The following is a 17,837-nucleotide window of genomic DNA, read 5'->3' on the forward strand; positions in this document are numbered from 1 at the left end:
GGTTTTAAGTGCATTTTAGCAGATTTGAACATATTTTGGGCTGGAAAACATCAACAGTATCTGGCAACACTGGTGTCTTCATCCACGTTGTTTTCCCGGCGCTTGGTGATGCCATGACAACCGGGAAAAGGAAGTACATTTTCACGCATACGCACATTTCATTTCCGCATTATTACTATCGGAAATGATAGTAATAATGATAGGAAATTATAGTATAAAAGGAAATGATATCAAAACTATTACTATCAAAGGAAATGATAGTAATAAAGTTTTTGCGACTATAGCACGGTCGCAAAAACTGCCATGTGACTGCAAGTGGGGCTGCACCGGTGCGAACACGCTTCTCCCTAGTAAGCAGGTTTGTGACGTGTGAACACGCCACAAAATTTACACCGGTGTAAGATATATCGCAACAAAATACATCGGTGCAGCATCACTGCAAATATGTGCCGTCTGAACACCCCTTATATGAGACAGTCACTGGGTGTACTCATTTTTGTAATTTAAACAAACTTAAACTATCATGTTTTACCTCAGGCCACAGTGCTGCCCTGTTGTGATTGGCTCAAAACTCAAGACAAGTCTGTGCTTGTCCGTTGATGGCTACAGAGGAAGTTGCACCATTTTCTAATTTACACAGAGCAATTTAAGGTCTTTGCACTTTGCATGCTCCTTGGACAATATGCCTGCATTTTTCTGTTTATAACAATGAGATAAAACCTCTTGCGATGGTGATCTCATCAAGATGGCAGCAGTTACACTTCGGTTAAACAGCAAAAAGAAACAGACAATACTAGTAACAAAACAATGCTAACTGCATAGATTAAAAAAGTGGCTATGAACAAACAGCACATATCACGCATCATATTATGGCAGGAACAAGCAGTAGTAACATCCATGACCTTATGCTTAAAGCTTGAAGGAAAAACTTGACAGCAAGCTAATTAGCATTTGTTACCGGCTACAGTCGGTACTCGGCACGTTAAAAGTGGGTCAATGTTGTAACGACATAACGTTACTGTACAAGCAATGCTTATTTAACGGTAACAGACTTAAGCTCTATGTTGAAATTCCTATCTAGAGCCAATGATTTTCCGTTTCAAAATCTGGCTTTTTCCGTTTCGGACAACGAACAATTCTGTTTCACAATTTCAGTTCAAAATTGTTCTGTTTGGCTCCAACTTAGTAATTCTGACTGGCATCATTTTACTTGGGTTTCAAAGTATTGCATATCTAAACACAAATGGTCCTTTGCATGATGAAGTCATTCATGAAAAAAAAATATAATAAAACAATTACACTGACAGTAAGCTGATAAATTGCATTAATAAAAAAAAAATAAAGTGGGATCACAGATTGAGACAACTCAAAACATTTTACTTGACATACCGATAACATAAATCAAGAAACTAGGATCACCGTTAACCAAAAACCTCTCATATATAATAGCATATATAATCTCTATAATATTGAGAGTACTGATAAATTAATATTCAGTAATACTGAGCCTGTAATGACAATACTCATAACTGACTGTTTAAAAATATTACTCTATATCCATCTTTTTAGTCCATCACAAACTCATGAAACAATGTTTCCTAATGCCGCTTTTCCACTACAAACGCGGCTGAGCCGTGCCGTGCCGAGTCGAGCTGAGTCGAGCTGAGCGGGGCTGTTGGAGTTGCATTTCGACTACAACCGCGCTGAACCGTGCTGGCTGGAAGTGGGTGGACACATTGGGTGGAGTTAGCGAAAGTGGGTGGACGTCACGTGATGTCGTTAAGCAGCGCAAACAGTGACATCAGTGACAGTGGCGGAACAAGTCAGAGCCGGGCCGGGGGCGGGGCAAATGACCGGGCCCTTTATTAAAGCTTATCATAACATCATTTTAGGCTACAAAATGTCCACAACTGCGGTGTTTACCAATTTCAACACTACCGGGTGCAACTATGTTATTTAGTACATCAAGTCCTTCAAACGAACATGTAACTCAGAAACAAAAAACATTAGGATACTGTACATGGCTCATAATAAAACATCAATAGCCTATACTGCGCACATTATTTGAAGGGCATACGAATGAGCGCTCAGAGGTTGCAGCGGTGACAGGAAGAGTCAGAAATAAAAGGAGGGCGGTGCAAACCTCACTGAATGCACTGTGTTTACCAATTTCAACACTACGGGGTGCAACTATGTTATTTTGTACATTAAGTCCTTCAGACGAACATGTAACTCAGAAACAAAAAAACATTAGGCGACATACTGTACATGGCTCATAATAAAACATCAATAGCCTACTGCGCGCATTATTTGAAGGGCATACGACGAGCCTTGCGCTCCGCGAACTCGTCCACGATGCTCTGTATTATGTCACTGATTCAGTGAGCTTTTAAGCAGTAGTCTCACGACCCGGAGAGTAAACAATAAACATGGAGGACATGGAGTCGTTAGTGTTGCTGGTCTTGGTGCTGTGGCTTGTTGTCACCGACAACGCCAACAGATACTGGCAAGAGCGTATAGATGAGGCGAGGCGCATAAGGCTTCAGAAATTCTCGTAATTCATAATTATTCTTCTTCCGGGTTTGCGGTGTTTACAGATCCCAGCGCGCTCGCGGGGCGTGTGTGGGCATGTGAGTACACGCCTCCTCACCAATCAGTGCACAGGGGAGTGTCTGCTCACGCCCCCAGCCTCAGTCGGCACGGTTTGGCTCGCTTCAGCCCCACTCCAAAACGGTGCGAGTTTTAGGGGCTAAGCAGGGCTGAAACGAGCTGAGTCGTGCTGGTTTTTGGTAGTCGAAACGCGAGCCGTGTCGGGCTGAAGTGAGCTGAAGCGAGCTGAAGTGAGCTGAAAAAGGGTAGTGGAAAAGGGCCATAATAGAACACACTCTCAAACAGACTAGAACAGTTTAACTTTGATTGTAATGACAGTCCTGAATATTCCTTGCAGATCAATCATTGCGTGCTCTCAGAGTTCCGAGAAACGCTGCTCGATGTCGCCATTATGATGCTCTATCATAAGTTGTTTAGTGTTGGTCTCCGTGAGACTGAATCTTCTGTCATTTAGATGATGTTTATACACGGAAAAGGAGCGCTCAATGTCCACACTCGCCCCTGGCAACCATATGGCGTCCTTGGCCACCAGAGCATTAGTTTCTTTTTCATGGTCGCCATTCTGGTTGCGACGCAGGGAGCGAATCTGTAAACAAGCAGCTCATTGGCTGGTTAAGTGTGCCACAAGCCAATCACAATCACCGACAAAGCTGCCTTGACCAGAAAGGCATGTCTGCTTGGACGTTAGCGGCAGTTACGCAGAAGTCTTCTGCGGCAGTTACGCTTTGACACGCGAGCAATGTTAAAAAAAAAAAAAAAATGAATACAAGCGCAGATGTACTTAAAAATAAAAGTTTCCAAAAATTCCGTTTGGCAGTCAAAAATCCGTTTCACTATATATATATAAAAAAAAAAAAATTCCGTAATTTCCGTCCGTTTTCGGTGATCGCGGAAAATCATTGGCCCTACCCATCTTATCTGTTGGTTAATTTATCACACAAGCCCCTTTTCCACCAGAGCGGTTCCAGGGCTGGTTCAGGGCCAGTGCTTAGTTTGGAACCGGGTTTTCTGTTTCCACTGACAAAGAACTGGCTCTGGGGCCAGAAAAACCGGTTCCAGGCTAGCACCAACTCTCTGCTGGGCCAGAGGAAAGAACCGCTTACGTCAGCGGGGGGGCGGAGTTGTTAAGTCCAACAACAACAAGACCGCAAAAGATCGTCATTTTTAAATGACGAGAAGCAGCAGCTGTACAAACGCGAAGTCATCCATTATTATTATTGTTCTTGTTGCTGCTGCTTCTTCCGTGTTGTTTTTGCTTCGATATTCGCGCCAAGGTTTATGCAAACGTAGCGACGTAACTAACGTATACAGCGACGTAACTGACACATACAATGACGTAACTGACGTAGCTTCCCTTAGCACCGCGAGCTATGGAAAAGCAAACTGATTCTCAGCTGGCTTGCAAGTTGAACGAGTTGTGAACCAGCACTGGCCCCGAACCAGCCCTGGAACTGATTTGGTGGAAAAGGGGTAACAGTCTTACCTCAGTCAACTTCTTCCCTCCTTCCGTGAAAATTCAACGTCTCAGACGTGGACACAAGTGGGCGGGGGATGAGTTTGATTAAGTCTCCTGGTTGGCTGGTGATAGATTGGTGTCATTATAGTGCGTCAGAGCGGTTCATGCCAGGCTCGAGTCCGATCCACCACTGATGAGTTGCCCAATAAGAATCCAGAATATCATCAAAAGACGTATTTTTTTTCTCAATAGATGCAGGTGACGTTAAAGCCTATTGGCAGTCACGAGGCAGACTGCAAAACTGCAGGGCATCAAGGCCACTGTGGCCTTATGGCAGATATTTTTTTCCAAGGGCACAAGGCCAAATTGAGAATTTCCTGCTCTGGTTCCCATCCATATTATCAAAAGAATAGAAGATATTCTGCCAGAACTCATTCACCTGGACCAGACAGGTTTCATCAGACCAAGACCAGATAAAATCAGGAGAACTCTGCACATTATCAGATGCATCACACAGCAGGAGATAGGGTCAGCCATCTTAAGTTTTGACATGGAGAAAGCGCTCAACTCCGTTAGGTGGTCCTTCTTATACAAAGTATTATTGATTCATGAAATCCAAATGTCAATCATTGAAATATTTTAAGCACTGTACGACAAACCCACTGCGAGGGTAAAAATTAATGGTAATTTATCCAATTCTTTTATTCTGGGACAAGGAAGAGACAGGGCTGTTGTGCCTCACCCCTGCTCTTCTTATTTACAGAACCCCTGAGTTAATGGATCTGACAAAATGTTGAAATTAAGGGGATAGGCATGCTAACAGGGGAAAATAAATTGGCTCTGTTGGCTGATGACGTGTTGATATACTTACCTGTGATATACAGTTACTCCCAAAAGTGAGGAGTCTCCTAGAAAAATATGGGACACTTGGGTTATAAGCTTAATATACAGAAAACTCAGATAATCACATTTAATTACGACCCACCCAGCCATATCAGGGGGAAATATAAAATGAACCGAGATGCCAAGGATGACAGGATAACCTGTTTAAAGATGTCTCAAAATTAGGATAAACTTTATTCATCCCTCAGTGGGGAAGTTTACATGTTCCAGCAGCTCACAGAGAGAAAGAGTCTGGAATAGGAAGTAACTAACAAAAAGTGCAATACAAGTATAAAAATTTAATTACTCTTATTTATAAAAATGCATTAAGACTTATAAAAATGTTTTAAAATAAATTTATAAAAATTATTTACTCTTATGGTATGGGACGGCCTTTGGCTGAGGTGCCCTTGAGCGAGGCCCCTAACTTCCAACTGCTCCCCAAGCACTGTTAGCATGGCTGCCCACTGCTCTCTCTCTCTGTGTGTGTGTGTGTGTGTGTGTGTGTGTGTGTGTGTGTGTGTGTGTTTTCACTGCTTCAGATGGGTTAAATGCAGAGAGGAAATTTCACAAGTGTGTGATGAATAAAGTTGTGCTTTCTTTCTTTCCTTTAGATGTCAAGATAAAATCTAAATATATTAAGATGGAGTGTCCTTCTTGAGTCTGGGTTCCAGAGTAGACTCAATTAAAACAAATATACTGCCACGACTGTGATATCTCTTTCAGTCTCTCCCAATAAAAACACCAACCAAAACAGTTTACGGACTGGGACAGGTTGATATCCAGATGCTTAGCTGAATATCGGGGGGGAATCCCAGAATCAGGCATGAAACCTTACAATTACAAAAGGAAGACAGAAATATTGTCCTACACTGCTTCCAGGCATATTAGATTAGATTAAACTTTATTGATCCCTTTGGGCGGGTTCCCTCAAGGAAATTAAGATTCCAGCAGCACCATTACAGATAAACAGAGAAGAGAAATAGAGAAAAACTTCTAGATAAATTAAGCATTTACATATACAAATATTAAAGAATAAGATATGGGGAAGAGAGGAAAGGGGGTTAGGGTAAGTGTGTGTGTGTGGGGGGGGAAGCAGGAAAGATATTGCACTTTACATTGCACATTGTCCGGTATTGCTTATTGTTAAGCTAGGCTACTGCTCCTTCCTGTCCTCCTGTTACCCCTCCCCCCCCAGAGAGGAGTTATACAGTCTGATGGAGTGAGGGACAAAGGAGTTTTTGAGTCTATTCATCCTGCACTTGCGAAGGAGCATTCTGTCACTGAACAGGCTCCTTTGGTTGCTGATGACTGTGTGCAGAGGGTGACTAGCATCATCCATGATGTTCAATAGTTTGTCCATAGACCTCTTCTCTGCCACCGTCACCAGAGAGTCCAGCTTCATGCCGACCACAGAGCCGGCCCACCTGATCAGTTTGTCCAGCCTGGATGTGTCCTTCTTGGATGTGCTCCCCCCCACCCAGCACACCATGGTGTAAAACAGGACACTGGCGACCACAGACTGATAGAACATCCACAGGAGTTTCCTGCAGATGTTAAAGGACTGCAGCCGCCTAAGGAAGTATAGCCTGCTCTGTCCCTTCCTGTACAAGTGATTGGTGTTGCAAGTCCAGTTCAGCTTGCTGTCCAGCCACAGCCCGAGGTACTTGTAGGAATCCACAGCCTCCACCTCGACTCCCTCGATCAGAACTGGTCGTGACCTTGGTTTGGACTTCCCAAAGTCAATGACCAGCTCCTTGGTCTTCGAGGTGTTGAGCTGCAGATAATTCCTGTTGCACCACACAGCGAAGTCCCTCACCAGGCTCCTATACTCCTCCTCTCGGTCATCACTGATACACCCAATGATGGCTGGGTCATCGGCAAACTTCTGAATGTGACACAGCTCCGAGTTGTAGCAGAAGTCCACGGTGTACAGGGTGAAGAGAAGAGGGGCCAGCACCGTGTCCTGGGGTGCTCCGGTGCTGCTAATTACAGTGTCAGACGTGATGTCCTTCAGCCTGACGTACTGCAGCCTGTCAGTGAGGTAGCTGGAGATCCAGGTGACCAGGCAGGGGTCCACTCGCATCCTGTTCAGTTTATCCTGAAGCAGTAGGGGCTTGATGGTGTTGAAGGCACTCGAAGTCCAAGAAGAGGATCCTCACTGTGCCATTTCCCTTATCCAGATGCGAGTGGGCTCGGTGTAGCAGGTAGAGGATGGCGTCTTCCACACCAACACCTGCCCGGTACGCAAACTGCAGACAGTCCTGGGCATGTTGTACCTGGGGTCTGAGGAGGCTGAGGAAGAGCCGCTCCAAAGTCTTCATCAGATATGAAGTGAGCACCACTGGTCGGAAGTCGTTCAGCTCGCTGGGCCAATTCTTTTTGGAAAAGGAACGATGATGTCTTCCAGAGAGTTGGCACTCTCCCTAGCTGAAGGCTGAGGTTGAAGATGCATTGGAGTGGTTCACCCAGTTCAGCAGCGCAGGTCTTCAGTAGTCGTGGACACACCTTGTCCAGGCCTGCGACTTTCCTGGGGTGAAGCTTCCTCAGTTGACCTCTGACCTGGTCTGCAGTAATGCATAGAGGAGTCTGTGTTGAGGTGGGGGAGCTGCTGTGATGACTGGGGGGGAGGGGTGTTGAGGGAAGGAGGAGAGATGGCTGCAGCGAGGGAGAGGGTGGGGGGGACGTGGGCTGGTTGAACCGATTGAAGAAGTCATTCAACTCGTTCGCCCTCTCCACTGTCCCCTCAATGACTCTGGTATTTGGATTAAAATATTGGGAACCTGGCAGGAGATTGCCAAGTTATGTGAAGTTGGTGAATCATTAAACTATTACAGTGGTGCACTTAGGATTCAGATTTTGTCCCAAATAGATCAGATATTAGATTTTAAACATGAATTATCAAAAGGCCTAACTAATCATGCCATGGGGAAGCCATGGCTTAAAGGTTAGAGAAGCTGCTTTAGGACCAAAAGGTCACTGGTTCAATTCCCTGGACCAGCAGTGCCCTTCAGCAAGACATCTAACCCCCAGCTGCTCCCCAGGCCACTCTGGGTATGCTGTATGTCTATCTGGATAAGAGCGTCTGCTAAATGCCTGTAATGTCAGGTCCTGTAATGTTATTACTATACATTTGTCCACAAGGGGGCATTTCAGAGCTTTGAATCCCTCCAGAAAAATCACAGTCTGAATTGTAATGATTTCTGTAGATATCTTCAGGTTTGTCATTATTTCAACAGAATCTGAATGTAGCTTTAGAAACAGGAGAGACACGAGTCAAAGAAACTGCAGATTTAGATGCCAATAACATGTAACAAGATTGTCTTGAAAATGTGCAGTGCTTTTCTCCAGTCCAATTCTGGGAACGCATTGTATATAAAAGAGAAATGGGAGAAGGAAGGCAATTTTCAAATCTCTGAGGAGGGCTGGAGAAGAATGTGTCGAGCACAGTGAAATTCAATAACATGGAGAGAATTTTGTTGCTGGAAGGTTTGTCATTACACTCCTGCAAAAACGACATCAGAGAAGTGGTGGAACGTGTTCAAGACTGTGGGATAAATGATGCCAATCACTTCCATATTTCTTGGAATTGGCAGAATATTGTGTTTTATTGGCAGGAAATATACAAACAATAATATATGTGGCATAAACATTCCCTTCAGTTGTGTCTGTATACTTGGGGGACATCCCATGTGAAGGGTCGAACTCTCATGATGGGAAACTGATACAAACGCTTCTGGCTGCAAGTAAAAAAGTTATGAGGAAATGGCTTTAGCCAGAGCCGCCCACTGTGGATGAGTGGATAGAAAACATTACACGAGATTTATACGATGGAAAAACTGTCATTCCCCCACCCTCAAGATTTAAAACAATTTAAAAAAAAAAAATTTTTTACTGGATTTGGACAGAGTACATTAAACCTCAGGTCAGATTTTAGCTGATTTCTCAGAATTGCTGAGTGAGAATGAAACGCAAGCTTTTACTTTTTTTTCCTCCTTTTTATTGCATTTATCAGCTCACTATTCTTTTCTTTCCACCTCAACCTGAAATATCAGAAGTGAAAGCTTTCCATGTTATAAATAATTAAGCCAACCATTAGAAAAGGAAGCCAATGGAAGATCCAGACAGTGAAATGGACATCAAATATACTGCACAATTTTTTTGTTTTAAATGTAAAATGAACTCTTGCACCAATATTGATATTATGTAAAATGACTAAAATATATACTTTTCCAAATTTAAAAAAAAATTGTAACATTACTGTTGATAAACACAACAAAACCATAATCCAGCTTCTATGTAGTGATACGTGACCTCAAATCAATTACTGTGATGCTGAGATCACACTGCAGATTTTACAATGGCTTCATTCTTCAGATTTAAGAATGACATTTTTATTAAATCAGTTTATAAATGGCATTAACTTTTACTTAGTGTGTTGCAGAGCATAGAAAATATCACTGCGTCTGGTTCGCTAGTTTTATGCATTTTTATCATTTAATACATCTATATTTTGCTTTAATAATATGACTTTTTTTTCTAATATGATGAAAAGTCTGTTTTTACTTTGTCAATAAATAAGAAATTAATATACAGTAACTAACATTTCAGACACAATATGTGACAGTTACAGAAATAAAGCAGATCACATACTTTACCTTGCCTTTCCGGAGTCTGTCTCCTGGAGGAGAGACACTGCTTTAATGACTCGTATTCTACCTTCAGGCGCTTCTTCCAGTGTTCAGCCTCATCTCCTCTCGGGTCAATCTCCTCTCTGAAGATCTCAGCTTGAGGTGTAGCTGTAGTCCAGTTTTTAGTTTTCAAATCCAGACTGGCGAGTTTTTCTCCATCATAATAGAACTGAATGAATCCTCCACAGGTGCCATCAACAAGCTCACAGCGAGCCACTCTGCGTAGCGTAGGATTTCCTGCACACACGCACAAACACACGGAATTACTGCACATTTCATCTGAATTACTGGTATAGTATTAGCCTGGTAAAACCTCTAAATATCTAATATCGGAGTACTGATATTCAGTACAACAGCATGATTGCAAGTATAATGTTGCTTTTATATACATCCAACAGTTCTATAAAGAGAAATTAGTATTGGGTACCTGACATATCACACACAATATGGCCAAATGATTTATTAATTTTTGTTTCATAAACAAAAGTTGTTCTCAAAGAAGCCACAGCTTCAAGATTGCTTGTTGTCATGGTAACGTACTGGCTGCACAGTAAATCAAAATTCAAATTTCAGAACTTAAATTTTATGTTGCAAACACGAGGGGTGTGCAAAAATATTGTGATTTCGATAATCGGGTTTTAAAATTCATCTAATTGGATATTAATCTGAAAATGGATCGATCCTTCAGGTTGGGATTAAACAGTCTGATCATATATCTTGTGGTTTCATGTATTTAAATATTGTTGAATGTGATACAATAGATAAAATCTTGTTTAGGAACAAATTCAGTTTTAAATGTTAGTGTCTTATTTTAGATCTCAAAGAATACATTCAGGAAAATGAAATAAAAGTTTATTCATAATATGGTCTCACGAGGTCCAAAATACATTTCTGTGCTGAGTTTATTACCAATTTATTACTATAACTAGTTTATTAATTCAACTCATGAGATTAAGTGATTTTAGACTTTTTCCAACAATAAGGTTGTTAAACCTGTGTTTGGCTACTGGTCAAAAATCCATGCGTTCTTGTTGAGCCGAGTTTAGACTTTAGAGCTCCGTGAGCTGAAATATAAAAACACTGACTAACCATAAACAGAAAGTATGAGTTGTAGATTAAATTAAGTTCTAGTCATTGGCAAATTGCTGTGGTGTAAAGGGAAATAATTCAGGACATGACATCATAGAAAAATAATCAAACATCCTTTTCACCATACCACCCTGTTGATTAGCATTTCTCTGACAGCATGAAAAAAATCTCTCTTATGTACTTTTTAAATATGTTACCATGCGGTCATTTACATTTAATTATTCAGTAAACGAGTTAAAACATGAGATGGAATCCAATTACGGCACAGTTACAGGCCTCAATCAGAGGTCGTGTAGTGCACAGAGCACCTCTCTTTACCACTCAGTGTGTTCATTCTCACCTCTAGCATGATTAAGGAGTTCCACTAGTCGATTCAGAAGATATTTGAGGTCCCCATGTTCACCCTGCAGCCTGTGTTTTTCATGCATGCAGTACTTTGATTCATCATAGATCATATACTTGGTCTTTAGAATTCCCTCTTCATCACTGTATTCAAACCGCTCTCCATCCAGCTCAGCAGTTGTGGAACAACCTTCTGGAACGATGGTACATGTAGTCTTGTACTCTAATATAGGATTCGCTGCAAAAGAGCAAAACACAATGGTTTAAGTTCTGCTCTTTCCAGATTCTTCATGAGTCCTGTGTAACTCGTACAGAATTCAGTGAATGTTTTCCCATGTAAACTTTATTCCATGACCCTGACCGAGCGACTCCACCTCATAGTCCTCCTGATGAGGCCTGTGGTAAGGGCCACTTCTACCTTATTCAGCAGACACAGATAGCACACTGGAGAACATCTCAGCAGCTCACACACTGAGTGGACAGCAGAACAGGAGCCACTGTGGATTTATTTGGACCCAACTTTCACTGAACCTTTTCATATGATGTACACTGGATATAAAACGTTTACACACCCCGTTAAAATGATGATTTTTCCCCCCCATCAGAAAAACCTGAGACCACAATAAATAATTTCAAAACTTTTCCCACCTTAGTGTGACCTATAACCTCATCTCATTCTCATTATCTCTAGCCGCTTTATCCTGTTCTACACGGTCGCAGGCAAGCTGGAGCCTATCCCAGCTGACTACGGGCAAAAGGCGGGGTACACCCTGGACAAGTCGCCAGGTCATCACAGGGCTGACACATAGACACAGACAACCATTCACACTCACATTCACACCTACAGTCAATTTAGAGTCACCAGTTAACCTAACCTGCATGTCTTTGGACTGTGGGGGAAACCGGAGCACCCGGAGGAAACCCACACGGACACGGGGAGAACATGCAAACTCCACACAGAAAGGCCCTCGCCGGCCACGGGGCTCGAACCCGGACCTTCTTGCTGTGAGGCGACAGCGCTAACCACTACACCACCGTGCCGCCCCGACCTATAACCTGTACAGTTCAATTGAAAAATCTGTTGGGGGGGGGGGACAAAAACAAAAAATGTACAATAAAGCTGGTTGTACAAGTGTGCGCACCCTTAAACTAATACTTTGTTGAAGCACCTTTTGATTTAATTACAGCATTCAGTCATTTTGGGTTCACACCTGCTATCAATTAAAATGACTGATTAACCCCAAATAAAGTTCAGACATTTACTCAGTTGCATCGTCCAGCAAAAGCCAGGGTTCCCAGAGAGCTAAAGGATCTCATTGTTGAAAGGTATCAGTCAGGAGAAGGGGACAAAAACATTTCTGCAGCATTAGATATACCATGGAGCACAGTGAAGACAGTCATCAAAAAGTGGAGAAAATGTGACAACAGGGACATTACTGAGAACTGGACATCCCTCCAAAATTGATGAAGACAAGACGAAAACTGGTCAGGGAGGCTGCCAAGAGGCCTACAGCAACACTGAAGGAGCTCCAGGAATTTCTGGCAAGTACTGGTTGTGTACTACATGTGAGAACAATCTCCCGTATTCTCCATATGTCTGGACTATGAAGTAGGGTCAAAGAAAAACATCCAGGCCTGGCTAAATTTTGTGAAAAACAAAACAAAACCCAACTCTCCCAAAAGCACATGGGAAAAAGTGTTCTGGTCTGATGAAACCAAGGTTGAACTTTTTGGCCACAATTCCAAAAGGTATGTTTGGTGCAAAAACACTGCACATCACCAAAAGAACCCCATACCCATGGTGAAGCATGGTGGTGGCAGCATCATGTTTTGGGGTTGTTTTTCTTCAGCTGGAACAGGGGCTTTAGTCAAGGTGGAGGGAATTATAAACAGTTCTAAATACCAGTCAATTTTGGCCCAAAACCTGTAGGTGTCTGCTAGAAAGCTGAAGAGGAATTTCATCTTTCAGCATGACAATGACCTCAAGCATACATGGGTGATTCTCATGAAGACCTTCACATTAACAAAGTTTTTCACCTCATTTCGGTATTTTTTCAAGTTGAGAGCCTAAAATAGAGCATGAACTTTACTATGTTGATCTTTTTTTAATGGAAAAATATTTTAATGGAATTTTCTTCTTATTTGAGGCTTACACGATCCAGAATAATTCTCATCACCATTACAGTAAATGATGAAGCTACATCATGAGTTAAAAACATTTGACAATTTATTTCATATTTACACAAAATATCCCATTAAATGAACAGCACAGTCCATGACAATTATTTTATATATTTTTTGACATTTATTTATTGCCCTCACAGTGCATGGTAATGAGAATATTGAGTAACGGTAATGAGATACTCTTGGCTAATTTCACAAATAACCTGAAATGCTAGCAACCTATAACTTTGCCACATGTTAAAGCCTTATATTGTGATAATAATCATAAAATAATATATATTTTTATTTTAAAAGTAATGCGTATTAAACCATAACGGTAATGATAATAGACAGTGTAACTGAGGACAGATTTAGCAACATTAACATAAATATCACAAAGTAAGAGAAGAGTGAGCAACTGACCTTGTCTCCATTTTGAATCTTGTATCTGAAGTGATGCATCATGGGATAGCTGATCAATTTAAAAGGCACGGTGTACTTTTTATAGGGGGGTGAAATCATGAAACGGTAATGAGAAACATTTGGTGCGGACACAGTTATTTTGTTTAAAATCAAGTACCTTTTTTTGTTCAACACAAAAAATATTATGCATAAATAGATATTTTAAAATAACTTTACACTATTTTTTATATAATAAGGAATTTTTATATGATTTAAAGTAAACATTAAAAAAAGGGATGCAGACACATAACGGTAATGAGAATTTCCATAGATTTTTTGTTTAATTGATATAAAAATTAGTTTATATGACGATGAAAACCATTTATCCATACAGTGCTCCCTATTTTCTTTACACAAAATATCAGACTTTATGTGAATTAAGTACTGATTTTGGAAAATGCGTCCTGGACATGTTCACTGCAGCTTCATGAGAATCACCCACATCGAATCAACAAAAGAATGGCTTCACCACAAGAAAATTCAAGTTTTGGAATGGCCCAGCCAGAGCCCAGACCTAAATCCAATTGAAAGTCTGTGGGGTGACCTGAAGAGGGCTGTGCACAAGAGACGCCCTTGCAATCTGACAGATTTGGAGCGCTTTTGCAAGGAAGAGTGGGCAAATATTGCCAAGTCTAGATGTGGCAAGCTGATAGACTCCGACCCAAAAAGACTGAATGTTGTAATTAAATCCAAAGGAGCTTCAACAAAAGTATTAGTTTAAGGGTGTGTACACTTAAACATACAGTAAGCTGGTTGCATATTTTATGTTTTCCCCCCAAACCGATTTGTTTGTTTTTCAATTGAATTGTACAGATTATAGTTCACATTAAAGGTGGGAAAAGTTTTGAAATTATCATGGTCTTTTTTTTTTACATCTGATGACAAACGCTGGCAACAGATACTGCTGACGTTTTCCAGCCCAAAATATGTTCAAAACCCACCAAAATGCACTTGAAACCGCCCAACTGGGCGGGAAACCTCCCAATCTGGCAACACTGTGTAGGCACTGCTGATGGTAGCAACACATGTTTGTGCTGAACTGAACACCCAAGAGATTATTTTAAGCTGGGAAGGGTGTCAAAACAATCCAAATCGAAGTGTTCAGAGCACAGGACGGATGTTGGTGAGGGCTCCCACTTGTCACGAGTGCGCCTGACTTGCTTCACCCACTTCGCATGCAGCTCGGGATCTCTGGGAAACTTGAATAAACTTACCCCATCCTTGTGGGTTTTGGAGCAAAAGCCGGCAACACAACGCGAAGGCATAATAACTAATATATATATATATATATATATATATATATATATAAAATGTATAATAATGTATAATAAAAATACTAATAATGATAAACCGAACACCTGTCGCATCAACAACAAACTGGTAAGTGAGGAGGAAGGTTCTTTTGCTGACGTCATATAGCTCCTCCTCCTCCTCGTCTTTCGTCTCCTGGGTTCTGCAGCCCTGTCAAATTTGCCCAAATAGCCGCATTTTTTATCATAACTTGTAAAATAGGCGCCTTCGTGAATTAATATATGGATCATCGGGAATTACTTTTTATGTTATAAAACATCGCCAAAGATGTCAAAAACGTGTCATCAGCACTTTAAATTGTCGAAACAGTGTAAAAAGCAGCACCCAAACACTGGGTTAAGGCTGTTGGGTCGTACCGTAGGGTTATTTTTAACTCATTCTGGGTTGTTTCCCATAAGCCAGCAGCTGGGTTGGTGTTTGAGGACAGTGGCCTCTCCTCTGGCAGATATAACACAATCTACCCAGCAGCTGGTCAATTTAACTCGGCTGTTATAGGATTTGAGCAACACAAGTTTAAAAAACCATCCTGACCAGTAGTTTTCAAATGCACTGGAAAAGAGCTGATTTTGGGGTGAAATAAACACAATGCAGCGTTCTCCACGGGCCCGTTTAAAGTGGCGCACCGCTACATTATAATTCTGGCGCCACCCTTCCCATGGCCAAAAAAAAAAAAAAAAAATTAATTACTTCATCAGTATACACCAAATAAATCAAAGTATTTGCTTTATTATAATTTTGTAACTATTTAACACGCAGAAGACCATTAAACGAACGCATACGGGGCGACCTGAAGTGGCCACGCGATTGTAATAGAAAAACATCCAGCTGGCTGCATACAGATATACGAGGGCATTCTACAGTTAAAACAATCGAAATTCACGCCAATATTCGGCAGCAGAGAACTTGCAGTAGCTGGAAGAGGTAAATTTGCTCTTTTAATCAATAATTTCAGACTAACATGACCAAATATTGTTGAATTTCATAGACAGGAAGAGTTTATGAAAAACGATAACGTTATCATTAAATTCCAAAGTGACGAAACTATCCAGTCAAATTTCCCATGAAATTGTGTATGCAAATTTCATTACTTTCGGTTAATCGACAAAAACACACAGTTGAGTGAAGGCATGTCCATAAAATTTTTTATAAAAGATTATCGCTGTTGTATGTATTTGCATGGAAGTTCATTTATTTCTCACACAGAAAAAAATTAATTTTAGAAAATAAAATTTACATGTAAACATATGCTATGTCACACTCGTTTCGCTCAATACAATACGGCTTCTGCATTTTGTAATTACCACAGCTTCTGGATTACAGCACGTGTAGGAGGTTCACTGTTCATTGCAAGAATAAAATGTTTATTACATTGAAATAATACAATTTTAGAACACAATCTGGCATAGGATCAATAATTATCAACTGCTCCAGAAATAATCAGGAATGCATGTTTATATTTGAAACTGACAGCATATTTACAGCTCTTCAGTGATATTGTGATGCGTAAAAATTTGCTCCTTATTTTTAGCATTGAGATGCTGGAGGTTAGACGGTGCACATTGAAAAAAAAATCTCGCCGTCAACCTCTAGCTAGCTGGAGTATTGTTGTGTAAACTTCAAACTTTGAAATCCACCATGGGTTTGTTTTTTTTTTTGTTTTTTTAATCAAGTGAGATCTGAAAATGGATTTGCGCCAATGGCCAATGGGTAGCTGCCAGAGCTGATGGAGGTATTGAAGGTGCTGAGTGGTTTGGGAGGATCAGCAGGGCAGTGTGTTAACGGTGCTGAGTGTTTTGTGGAGGTGTCGTGCTGTAATAGGAGCCAGAGACGATTTTGTAGTAGCCACGCAGCGGAGGAGATCAAGTGACGGACAGAGAGCGCACATATACAGCTGTGTTCAAATAAACAGCAGCGCATTAAAAAAAAGTGAATAAAGTGAAATGTTTTTAATAGGGCAGCACGGTGGTGTAGTGGTTAGTACCGTCATCTCACAGCAAGAAGGTTCTGGGTTCGAGCCCCGTGGCCGGCGAGGGCCTTTCTGTGCGGAGTTTGCATGTTCTCCCCGTGGGTTTCCTCCGGGTGCTCCGGTTTCCCCCACAGTCCAAAGACATGCAGGTTAGGTTAACTGGTGACTCTAAATTGACCGTAGGTGTGAGTGTGAATAGTTCTGTGTCTATGTGTCAGCCCTGTGATGACCTGGCGACTTGTCCAGGGTGTACCCCGCCTCTCACCCAAAGTCAGCTGGGATAGGATCCAGCTCCCCCTGCACAGGATAAGTGGCTACAGATAACAGATGGATGGATGGATGGATGGATGTTTTTAATAGCTTTTTTTTCCATATTTCAAAATGTAGTGGAAACATTACACGTTCAGTTCCAAATCAAAGCGTTCACAAATTTTATCAAGTCTATGTTATTCTTTTACAGGAAGAAAAGAAAAGGAATATTAATCTGTTAAAAAAAATAGCAGTGTCAACATTTTGTTCTCTTCAAACTCAAACTGAACTGGTTCATCAGGTTGAAAAACGATCTAAAATGACCTGTAAGTGCTGTTACAGTCAGAAGACAGCTGAGCTTCGATCAAACATCAGCAAGAAGCTCCTGTAAAGCATCGTTGTTGAAAAAACGCCATGTGCAGAATCAGTTAAAATTTGCCAAGGAACACATCAACTGGCCCAAAGAGAAATGGCGTAACATCCTGTGCACTGATGAGAGTAAAATTGTTCTTTTCAGGTCGAGTGGTCATCAACAGTACATCAGACAAACCCCGGGTTCTGAATTCAAGCCACAGTACACAAACACGTTAGCGTAAAAATCATGGTATGGGGATGT

The 17,837-nt window shown here is 41.3% G+C and overlaps 1 protein-coding gene across 6 annotated transcripts in view; it reads right to left on the reverse strand.

The window, feature by feature from the left end:
• LOC132872864 (class I histocompatibility antigen, Gogo-B*0101 alpha chain-like) overlaps window positions 1–17,837 on the reverse strand; it is a 198,035-nt gene that overhangs the window by 172,214 nt on the left and 7,984 nt on the right. For all 6 annotated transcript variants that reach the window (XM_060907973.1, XM_060907972.1, XM_060907971.1 and 3 more), the window contains exons 2-3: window positions 11,069–11,308; window positions 9,607–9,876 (exon numbers count right to left, since the gene is read on the reverse strand). In XM_060907973.1, coding sequence (XP_060763956.1) covers window positions 9,607–9,876; window positions 11,069–11,308 — 510 coding nt within the window. The remainder of the gene's footprint in view (window positions 1–9,606; window positions 9,877–11,068; window positions 11,309–17,837) is intronic.

Source organism: Neoarius graeffei, chromosome 24, assembly GCF_027579695.1.
Source record: "Neoarius graeffei isolate fNeoGra1 chromosome 24, fNeoGra1.pri, whole genome shotgun sequence".
Classification (NCBI taxonomy): domain Eukaryota; kingdom Metazoa; phylum Chordata; class Actinopteri; order Siluriformes; family Ariidae; genus Neoarius; species Neoarius graeffei.